This window comes from Loa loa (genome assembly GCF_000183805.2).
Source record: "Loa loa unplaced genomic scaffold supercont3.10, whole genome shotgun sequence".
NCBI lineage: Eukaryota > Metazoa > Nematoda > Chromadorea > Rhabditida > Onchocercidae > Loa > Loa loa.
In genome coordinates this window covers 227,751-238,812 of record NW_018108190.1, presented here as the reverse complement: position 1 = coordinate 238,812, position 11,062 = coordinate 227,751, and the positions used below count along the sequence as shown (strand labels likewise).

Here is an 11,062-nt window from a genome sequence, read left to right as displayed (position 1 = left end):
ATATATATATATATATATATATATATATATATATATATATATGCATATATATATATATATATATATATATATAGGCTCTTAATCGCAAATTAGGAAAATTATTTATATTGTTTATTCTCTTTGGTATATTTGCGAATGTCCTATTGTACATTATAAGTACAAATTTCGTCACGTTTATCTTTGACTGGGATACTTTTCGTGAATTGATTGATCAAAATTTATGTTTTGCCCTGAACTGTCATGTAGCTGTAAATATCGACCAGGTGCGTTATGTTTCCGCTTGTATACATATCTGCTTGTTAGCCTTCTTAAAATATATTAGTTTGAATGTGACACTTCGGGTGTGAAGGAGGATACAATTTGGGAAAATGACGTTCTATTGTTGATAGTGGTAAGATTATTCATGTTCCAAAGAGTGAGGGATGAATAAAAGTAACGTATTCAGAGGAAAACTTATTGTTAGCAAGCCCGTTTTTTTATGGGTTTCAATATTTGATATGATATGTTTCAGCAATTTATTCATTGCTTAGATAGCAATGAACGAATTGTAGAAGTAGAAGTACATTAAACACTGAAACCCGTGAAAGATGAATAAATAACAAGGCAAGGCTTTCAAATAACAAGGCTTTCTCTGAGTCTTACTTAGTCTGCAGCAGCCGTTAATTCTTAGTATTATAATTGTGATTTCATAAATATATTACAACAGGTTGGATAATTTCTGAAAGTTTGTCTTGGTCGAAATTTCTTATTCTCACAACAGTTCTATTTTATAGAAGAGGATTGTTGTGGTCCTTCATGTCGGTGAATACAAAGAATAAGTTTCATTTACTCAGATAAATTGTTCGCATCCTGTTCAACAAATATGACTTGAAATATTTTGATGTAAAACTGTATCGAAGATTTTTTGTAGCATGCTCAGCATACGAAGTTCGAACTGCTTCAGATGACGAGATTGCATACGAACAGTATACCCTATATCGAGGGGAAGCATCCAAAACTTCCTTAGCGAAAGGGAGAAGCACATCCTCAAATCTAGGAGATAGAAGTTAGTGGTTTTTAAGTATCATTTCAAATTTCCGATTGTCGGTTGTATATTCTGTGCGACAGAAAAGTCCGTGCTGAATTTGCTGTTTCATATTGAGGTATGTCGTAAAACATTGGAGCTATATTATAGTTGAATGGCATTTCGTACTTCATACTTGCTCTCTCGCAATTTATTTATTTGCATTTACTTTGTTTTGAGTTTTTTGTTTGGCTTAACAATTTTCGCTCGAAAACTGCACGTTTTATTACAATCTAATTATCGTCCGACCGTTTATTACCCGTAGAAAGTTACTGTGCTGACAGGAAGATATTCGCAGCATTAGATTTTTGTATGTAAATATGCACGATTATTTTTAAAAAATAGATAGTAAAGTTTCACTGTAAGCTATGTTATAAAATTTAGTTTATGCATAAATTGTGGATTCGGTTCTGGGTACGATTCTGCGATTCTCGATTCTCCCATAATTTCCTAACCACAAACAAGGAGTGATGACAGTTCGGCGCGGATATAAAAGTAAGAATTGGGGAGTTTTTTAATTTTTTTTTTCATGTCCATAAGAAACGCAGCGACAAAACTACATTAAAATGCTGGAGGTGTTCGTGATAGACCATCCTGACAGTGGAACTAACGAGGTTGAGTTATGAAATTTCGAGGTAACAGTTGGAAGGTGAAAAAAGTTGCTAAACATTGTGCAGTTTAATCACTATAATCTTTCAACCCAAAAGTTTTAGTTTCCCAAAATCTATCCTTATCCTCGATGGAAGAATTGTGGTTAATTAATTCGAACCGTATTGTAGCAGTAAGGACATTCTGTTTCGTTTAATAGAATATTTTCAGATTTCGATGACAAAGCATTAATCGTACAGACATTATTTATTGTGATTCTATTTGTAATATTTTCTTTTTGTACAGTTTTACCAGTTTGTTTTTATCATTGGTTCACTAACACAACAATTCATTTCTTTTTGTAAATAAATTCCGTACGTTTTTGCTTCAAATATAAATTTTCCAAAGCATTACTTAACTATCTCAGAGCATAGCTGTGTGTATTTAAACGAGGGTTGAACGTTAACACCAGACTGACTGATTCGCATGTTCAAATAGTAAACGCTCTTGTACTTTAAATAATATCATCTACTAGTCTGAGAGTTGAAGTGTGAAGTATGGTTTTGTAAAGTTTGGAAAGGAGCTTTGCGCATAATTTCATTTGCAAAGTCATTCTCCTAACTGCATATTTAGTGTGAGAGATTGATGATGGTGGGACTGTTGCTAATAGAATGAGATGACAGTTATTATTTGAGCCGTTGTGCATCCATGTATCATGTCCTCGCAGAATATGAATAGTTTTTCCTGTTTATGATACTATCTGTCTGACTTTTAGAGGAACGGAATGAAATAGTTGAATTAAGGACGTCGTGAACCTTTGTTTATTAGACGCATGTGGGACTGAATCATGTTGTACAGTGTGGCCTACGTCATAGATGACTAAACAGCGTAATGGTACTGGTATGCGTTTATTAATCACTGTTTGTTTAAAAGTGCTGTTGTGCCATAAGTAGTAATAAGAAGTGTCACTAATTGCGTGGGCATTGCGTCATTCATTATCAGAAAGTGCACCGTTAGGGTTCGTTCCCGAATAATATATAAGGGTAGTAGGTATAGTATTGATATGGTAACGGGTTTGGTAGTGATGCGCGAGGGGCAGGGAATATTGCAAAAGTGAACAATATTTTGTTATAATTGCTAGGAAGAAAAGGTAGAGAGAGGAATTTTGCGTGTTCTGAACCTGGAAGATGAATTCATCTGTCTTTTCCACTGTCTCTTCCCGTTACCTCTACAGCACAGTCAGAGAACTTTTGGCACACATACAAAGCGTAGTTTTTGGTTGCACTGATTTGAGAAAGAATTGCTTTGTTAAGTAGAGGAAGGCGCAAGAAGAATAGAAATTTCGATTGGATGGGATAGGATGGGATGGTGTTGAAAGGATGCGAGAAAAGGACGGCACTGCTCCATTCCAAGTCTTTTTCAGAGATTGTTGTGCTGTTGGTGCTATCACTTCAGCGTTTCTCATTTTTTGTTTACAATGCTGTGTACATTGTTGATTCATTCTCATCATGTTTTATTCTCATTTCCTTGTTCTTTTTTTTTTATTTTTGATCTTGAGGTCATCAAAATAGATCACATAGATTCTGTCAATATCTATTAGGTGATGGTGCTGTACAGCTGTTTCTCTGTTCTTTTCATATTTTCTTATAATTCCTACACGGATCCGAAATTGTGATCCTTCCATATTCATACTACAGATTTACAAGTTAGAGCATCTCTTTATTCTTCAGCACACTGAATTGTCTGTTTTTTAAATTGCAGTATTCTTGTTGAAATCTAGAACTTTATAATTGAACTTTATAACTATAACTTAATAATTATTTTTTTGAACTTTATGATTAAACTGCTCTCATTGGACTGATTATAAAGCAGTAGCACGAATTTCTATCTCTGAAAGATGGGCTATTTGAATTTCATCATCTGTGGACATTAGTTACGGCTTTCACTTTCACTTACTGCTTTAAACTGAAAAATGCCTTTGAGGTCACACTTTCTCTATTTTGTATTAATAGAAAAGTATCATTTCGACTAAGAAAAGTGAAGTGTTTGTGTGTTCGGTATTTCTCGTTTTTGTTGTACATGACATAAGAAACTATTTCATTTCGAAAGTTTTAGGTAAAGGTAATGGCCGAACATAGCTTCTACGCGGTAGGACATGGTAAGAAGCCGGGCGTATATGAAAAGTGGGCGGATGTGCAGGAACAGGCTTGTTTTCGACACTTGTCACTTGCATGGCCTTTTCTAAATACAGCTTTTTATACTGACTTTGAATAGGCTGTAGTCAACGTTGACTGAAAAATCAGGAGATAATAAGGTACTCAACACTGATCGATTTTCATTTTCGATTCACTGAAGCTATTGGTACATCTCTTTTGAACTAACATTATCTTACTACGACTTATTTCATTATCGTTAATGAATTTTCCTTTTATGGTAGATTCAGTTCAGTTTTGCAGATAAAAGATTTCCCTCAACCAGTTTATAAAAAATTTGCTACAAAAGAGGAAGCCGAGGAATATGTCAAAGTACGACGACCACAAAAAGTTTCATGTTAGTTACAACTTAACTTTTCATAGATTATTTTGTCAAATTTTACAATACACCTTATATATTGAAAGACTAATTTATGCATAAAATACCTTTCTAGAATGTTTTTTCAGTGTTCAGTACTACATTAACTTCATATATCCTAGATGTTAATAGTTTCAAAGACTACTTTAATGGTAATAGAAATGAATAACATGCAAATGATCCGTGCTTTTAAAGCAATTTCAGTGGAAGTGGATGAGGAAGCGGATAAATTTTATGCAATTGCTCGAGGGAAAGTTGTAGGAATATTTACAGATTACAATGAAGTTAAGAACCATGTGAGAAAAATATTGTATTTCTTTTATTATTCAAATTAAATTGAAAATTACATTCACATTTTTCCATAGGAATTCCAGAAGTTCATTTAACTCAATTCATTTATAACTAATTCATACAAAAAAGTTCCAGATAGCCGATTATCCTCAGCCGTTATACAAAAAATTCGAGAAACTAGATGAAGCAAAAGCTTATTATAAGAAATACTCGAGTGGAGAAGAGGATGGTAATCCAAAAGGTTTTGTTTTTACTTTCATTTTTTCTAAGATTTGTACATTTTTTAGGAGCACTGTGTAATAGCTATTTCAGAACACTATACGACTGCTTCAGAACAGCTATGATGTCTTTATTTGTCGAAATTCTTAAAAAGTAATTTGGCGCGATATAATTTGGTATTGATAAGAAGAATAACTCTATAATATCTTCATTACTACTTGTGGAATGAACTGACCAAACGGCATTCAAATGATGCAGATCATTAACTTGCTGATATTTACAAGAGACCATGCATAACAAACCAATGGATTTAAAAAGTGGAACGATATGGACGACGCGAAAAAAAATAGAAAAGAACAAGAAGAAACAAAGATGATTTAATGATATCGTGCCAAAAATGACTGTTAAATCGAGCATGTAATTAGTAATTTCAGACTCAAAAGCACATAGTACACCAGCGGATAACAATGAGAAAGAAGTAAAAGAGACGGAAAATACAGAAGAGAAGAAAGAGGCGAGGATAACATCGATTCTTGCTTGATTAATAAACACACGATTATGTTTTCTTTGCCCTTGAAGCGATGTGTTGCTAGTCTATCTGATATAATTTCAGAAGCAGATTTACTTCCTTTCTGTAAATTTCAGCAAACTAACAAAGAGCCAGTATTCTACGCTGTCGCACACGGCCATAAAACTGGTATATTCAAAACATGGGAAGAATGTCTGGAAGCAACGAGGGATTTCAAAGGTGCCAATTTCAAGAAGTTCAACAATGAAGAAGATGCAAAGTTGTTTGTTGAGAGTGGAAACATTAAGGAAGCAGGTAATCATTTTTGAACCATTAATATCTCTCTCTACAAACATTGCAAAAGATGGCCGATTCTTAATGTATAGCTTACTAGTTTCAGTTATATTTTATTTTGTTATTACTGCTTTTTCAAATTTAAAAGGCATTTGAAAACTGTAGAGGGTCGTAAGAGGGCTCATAGTCCGGATGATGTGGCAGATGATGTCGAAGAGAAAGCAGCGAAAAAAGAAGCGAAAACAAATGCCTGAAGAAGAGAGTTCCTGTATCTTACATTGGATTAATGCGATTATTTTATCCAGATTTTTTCAGATATTATTTTATCTCCAGATACTCCAGATACTGTTTTGTTGGTATTTTGTTTAACAAGAGTTTTCCTCGACGATTGTAAATGTAGTAATAAACTTTCTAATTCTGAAGGCATGTTTTTTAAACGAGTTCCGTAGTTTATTGTGTGGAAATTGGTAACAGATAATCCCTGTAATATCGCTAATCTTGTTTCCTGCACCGATTGGTACACGACTATATCTCAATATCTTTACTACCGCAACTCTTCTTTTATGAATATATTTTTTTATCAGAAATTAGTCATTTGTACTTAAACAAGAACTGATGACCTGTGGCTTTGGTATTGACTCTTTTCTATTTTCCTCGACGCAGTTGTGTTTTACCGTTTTCGTCATTCTGTCTACTTGATTACAGTAGAACACTCTGCACTTTTCTTCTTGAACAATTTTCTGTTGATATATCTATTTGGTGGAATGTTAAAAAATTGTTGTAAACGGTAAATATTCTGCGAATTCTCAATTCATTTCTTTCTCATTAGAAAACATTTGTTACTATACTTCGATTGTTAGATACTTTTTTTTTGCTAAAATCTCAAGCTGGTATCATGGTATCACGCAGTATTCATTTCAATAGCAGCTGACATATATTGCGCTGTCAGTAATTTGATGTCAGAAGTCTCACTGAATGATGGACGACGATTAGTTTTCCTAGTTTTCCTATTCAAGCTAAAGAGCTTTTGCAATAGTGCGCTGTTATTGCATTTACGGGAGGGATAAGCTGGTTGCCATCCAGTGTAGTGTAAGTCTTCGTGAACCCAGTGATGTCGGATTCTAAACGGTCATTTGGAGGCTGTTGTTTTGAAAGGATGCTGATAGGATGGCTTGTTTGAATCGTTTATGTTGCAGTACTTGAGAGAGATTAGAGATGAAAACTGGCTATTATGCTGTTGCTCGAGGTCGTTGTACCGGAGTCTATAAGACTTGGCCTGAGTGTGAAAGACAAGTGAAAGGATATCGAAATGCCAGGCTGGTGTTTCATCTTCAATTTTAGTTGTTAGGACTGACACGTGCATTAGCGATTTTGATGTTATTGCGCTAGGCAAGACTATTTAGGTCATGGAAAATTCTTTTATTCCAGCAGTTTCTGATAGCTGGGATAAAAAAAGTAAATCCTAAAAAGTAAATGGCTAAACAGTTGAGTAACTGCGGCATTGTTTTCGTTTATGTGTGACCTTGATTTCCGTAAATTATGAAAGTACTTTACGAAGATTTTTTAAAAAAAATTTGCAGGGTAGTTCAGTGGTATTACTTTCAGATATAAAAAATTCATTAAACAAAGTGATGCGCTCGCTTTCATTTTGCAAAATAACACCACTGGCCATGCAGGTACAAACTTCAACTTCATTTGATAAAGCAGTTACAAAATCTTTTCATGTTGAATACCGGGTAAGCAAACACGGATTTTCAGCCTGGAACTCTCCCTGTTTATAAAAGGTGGTTCTTAGAAGCAAAGTGATAAAAAAAAAAGGACTATAATGTTATCTCCTGTATTTTCATGATCTTCCATTATAAAATAAAAAAGTTGATAGCGTGGAAAAATCTAACAAGAGTTTCACATTCGTTTTTATCAAATAGGAAGTGGAAAAAGTTCGCAGTCTGGATTGCGTTCAACGACAGAATCGGGAAAATCACCGCCGTATGTTTTGTACTTACGATGACTGCTATCATTTAGATCTTGAATGGTAAAACTTAAGATTTCACGACCTTTTAGCAAGCTAATAAGGTATCGCTGCATGTTGTTTGATGAAAGGTCATATGCCAATATAGATAAATCGACGGATTTAACAGGAAGTTTAACCGCTGGCACCACCGGTTATTAAGTAATGGTCATGAGTAGTGGTCATGAATAACCGAAAAATTCTAATAAATACCAATAAGACGCTGGATTAGCACTACATTGCTTCAAGGTCATAAAAGAGGCAGACTTTCCTGATACTTATTTCCGTACCGCATGTGAATTGCATGTGAATTTATGAAAATGAATATTATCAAACTGGCTTTTTAGTTCACAGCTATCTTCTCAAGAGCAAAACATATGGAAAGGAGTTCCTGTTGTGTATACAGATGGTGCTTGTTCCTCCAATGGTCGTATTGGAGCTGCTGCTGGAATTGGAATTTATTGGGGCGAACACCATGTCGATAATATTTCTGAACCACTGCATAATGGGCCACCTACGAATAATAGGGCTGAACTTACAGCGGTCATAAGGGCTGTAGAAGTGGTAGTCTTCATTTCTAGAATTTTAGTTTTAACATTTGTTGCTTTATATAGTGGGAATCGAAAATCCGGTATCCCAGATCTGGAGAAATATTTACTCCGTTTCCTCATTCCTTCAGGCAATTCGGCGAAGATATCCACAACTCATTGTTCGCACGGATTCCAACCTTCTGATTCAAACGATGAATTCATGGATACATGACTGGCGAAAAAATAGTTGGAGAACATTAAATGGCACAGCTGTCAAGAATCAAGACCTCATTATTCAATTGAGTGGCTTGCTGGAGAATATAGATGTTAGTAGACATCTTAAAAATGTTAAAATATTAGCACTAAAAGGTGAATAGTATTTGTGTATTCCAGAGAACGTATTCTGATGTGCCAAAAGCTTAGATATATTAAAAACGATTCCCAAAATTCACTTTGTTGTATGTGGATTCCAGGTACGTTTTGAGCATGTTGCTGCACATGTAGGAATATTTGGAAACGAAAAAGCAGACCAGCTTGCCCGAGAAGGAGCAGTTCGTTACCGCCAAACCAAATCCTAACGATATGAAGGCAAAAGATTAATACGGATTTTTATCATTATCTTCGTTATAACTTCTAATGAAGATTTCTACCCCTCCTAAACTAAACTCTGCAATGTCGTATTGCTGCTCAATTATAAAATCCACCTCAGCAACATATCCTGGTATCTACCTAGGTTGCTTTAGAATCTATGGACAAAGCAACAATGGACACACTAAACACTTCCAGCTCGACATTTGCCACTAACTCCTGTTTGGATATTTCAGTTTTCGACAGCTAACAATTTTTTTTGCGACAAATGAGATGAATGAAGATGAAATTCATAACAAAAGAAAACAAACGGAAAGTTTTATAATACAAACATACGAAGCAACAGCTAGTATGTATCGCAGGAAATGAATACTTCCATTTGTCAGGAAGGAAGTACGTTTAGGTCCGACTGACCACAAAATAACATTCAGTTTTGCTGAGTTATTTAATGCTTGTCGTGTACTTCTGCGCTAACAGTTCATTAAACAAAATGTATATCTTCCTTATTGAAGGCTAGCAACAACGAAAGGAAGTCTTCTGTATCCATCTGCCTTGCACGTTTTGACGCAAAACCACTTCCTGTGATAATGTGCTCCACCTTGTCTCTTATATTAAATTGACTCTCGACTTCCTGAAAATAAATTTTTGCTTAGGTACAGATTTCTTACAAAACAAAAAGATCTTAAGAGTGAAGATTTTGAGTATAGTTAACATACCTTATTTTTAATGCTGTAGAGAGCCCTGTAGCTCTTTTCCAGTGAATCACACACTTGATTATTTTTAAACAGTGACAATAAGGTTTTATTCTTCCTGAGGAAAACAATCCTAAGCAGATTATCCCATTCCTGAAAACCTTGACAAGATATTATACACGCTGACTTGATAATGCCCATCACTTGCTGAGTTGTAAAGTTCCCGCTTTTTAAAATACAAGAATAAAATAAAGCAGCATGCTGCTTAAAGTATAAACTAGATACAAATATAGAAGTCATATTTTTTTAAGTATACGAAATAATATTTTGTTACGTAATTGTGTTATTTCTTATCAAGCAGGAATCAACACTACAGTACATTATCTATAACTGATCGTATTTTGTTACCTCCTATAAACTTCAGGACTCTTATTTCGCCAACAGTGATATGGATAACCTTTCAGCCGAAAAATTGCTTAATGTGCGGAACGCGACTTTCTGTTTCACATTTCCGCACTTTTTAGTACCATAGTAACAAAAAAAACACTCATAAACAAAATACGCATTAAAAATAAGGCTAGGAATGTGCCCAATAAGTCTGATACAAAGCACATGCATTATTTTATAACCTTGTACATTTATTATTATTTCCACCATATATGTGGAAAAATTTTTGCATATTAGAAAAGAATCAACTTGAAAATTGATTTGAGGAGGAGGGTTTCTTGGTGCGATGCGTACGACAGCTGAATCCACTTTTGGTGGTGGTCGAAATTCTGTTCGCTTTACCTTCATTAAATGTTCTACCTGAAGAAAAATTCCAATTAGAGTTTAAATGAGTAAACACACGAGACCCGTCCTTTAATGAAACTAAAATCTTGCAGAAACTAAATCAACTGTAAAATGAAACAATTTTCAGACAACTTAATCATGAAAAGACGTAATTCCAAAGGAATGAAACAAAAATTCTTACTTGTGCAAGGAACTGGACATTCACACTTAACCGACAGTATAACTTACTGCCTGGTTTTGCTAATAATCGATCCGCAAACTCCTTTTGGAACATTAATACAGCATACCTCAAGTAAATTACATAAGAACTAAAATTACTTATTACAGTTTAACGTGGGAGCTCTGCTGAGAAAAGCTGTTTATCTGTTTATTTATAGAAAGCTGTTTATCTTCCAATCCTAAGAACCTAATGTTTTATAAATTACCGAGGCAAAGGTCGCTGCAGTAACATCCTAAATACAAAAGGCGATGAGATCTGATAAGGTAGATTAGCAATGCACACATCAAAAAAAGGCCACTCCATTTTTATCACATCTCCTTGTTTCATTTCCAATTTTTGCTGATGTGATCTGTAAGCATCAAAGCAATGGTCAAATTGTACTCAATCATATTCACTCTATAAGCTGAAACAACTGCAAAAAAACAGGTACAAAACAACTGGACAAAAAAATCAAAAACAATTATGCATCAGATGAAACTGTAAGAGGAATCACTCACGTTCCAATCACTCGTTTTTTCAGTTCAGCGATCATTCGCCGATCAATTTCGCATGCGATTACCTTTTTAGCTTTTTCCATAAGCACTACTGTCAAATTACCTGTACCAGATCCAACTTCGAAAACAGTGTCTGTTGCTTTGATTGCTGACTGCAAAAGTGCTGAAGTAAGTTCATACGTCCTTGGTGACATTTACTTCTTT

The 11,062-nt window shown here is 34.6% G+C and overlaps 3 protein-coding genes across 4 annotated transcripts in view; 1 reads left to right on the top strand and 2 right to left on the bottom strand.

The window, feature by feature from the left end:
- Positions 1-2,664: 2,664 nt before the first annotated feature.
- LOAG_09111 (hypothetical protein) lies at positions 2,665-3,158 on the bottom strand (the record flags this gene model as incomplete). Its single annotated transcript, XM_003144638.1, has 2 exons — positions 2,665-2,831; positions 2,915-3,158. 2 exons carry the CDS (start codon positions 3,156-3,158, stop codon positions 2,665-2,667), a joined length of 411 nt encoding a protein of 136 aa, XP_003144686.1.
- Positions 3,159-3,757: 599 nt separating this feature from the next.
- On the top strand, positions 3,758-6,337 carry LOAG_09109 (hypothetical protein). The gene is made up of 7 exons (XM_020447858.1): positions 3,758-3,856; positions 4,108-4,201; positions 4,427-4,518; positions 4,649-4,754; positions 5,167-5,246; positions 5,378-5,555; positions 5,700-6,337. The coding sequence occupies exons 1-7, from the start codon at positions 3,776-3,778 to the stop codon at positions 5,786-5,788; spliced, it is 720 nt and encodes a 239-aa protein (XP_020301952.1). The 5' UTR covers positions 3,758-3,775; the 3' UTR covers positions 5,789-6,337.
- A 2,364-nt stretch (positions 6,338-8,701) lies between these two features.
- The window catches only part of LOAG_16615, a 3,354-nt gene continuing 993 nt past the window's right edge, over positions 8,702-11,062 (bottom strand). Inside the window, exons 3-8 of one of the 2 annotated variants that reach the window (XM_020449268.1) lie at positions 10,862-11,010; positions 10,570-10,713; positions 10,326-10,431; positions 9,761-10,159; positions 9,377-9,505; positions 8,702-9,291 (exon numbers count right to left, since the gene is read on the bottom strand). In XM_020449268.1, coding sequence (XP_020307234.1) covers positions 9,782-10,159; positions 10,326-10,431; positions 10,570-10,713; positions 10,862-11,010 — 777 coding nt within the window. In that variant the 3' untranslated portion in view covers positions 8,702-9,291; positions 9,377-9,505; positions 9,761-9,781. The remainder of the gene's footprint in view (positions 9,292-9,376; positions 9,506-9,760; positions 10,160-10,325; positions 10,432-10,569; positions 10,714-10,861; positions 11,011-11,062) is intronic. The other variant, XM_020449267.1, reaches the window with a different exon arrangement.

Coding starts and splice junctions, on each gene's coding strand:
- LOAG_09109 (XM_020447858.1), top strand. CDS start 3,776: ATGGCCGAACATAGCTTCTACGCGGTAGGACATGGTAAGAAGCCGGGC. Junction 3,857..4,107: donor GGGCGGATGTGCAGGAACAG/GCTTGTTTTCGA, acceptor TCAGTTTTGCAG/ATAAAAGATTTCCCTCAACC. Junction 4,519..4,648: donor ACAATGAAGTTAAGAACCAT/GTGAGAAAAATA, acceptor AAAAAGTTCCAG/ATAGCCGATTATCCTCAGCC.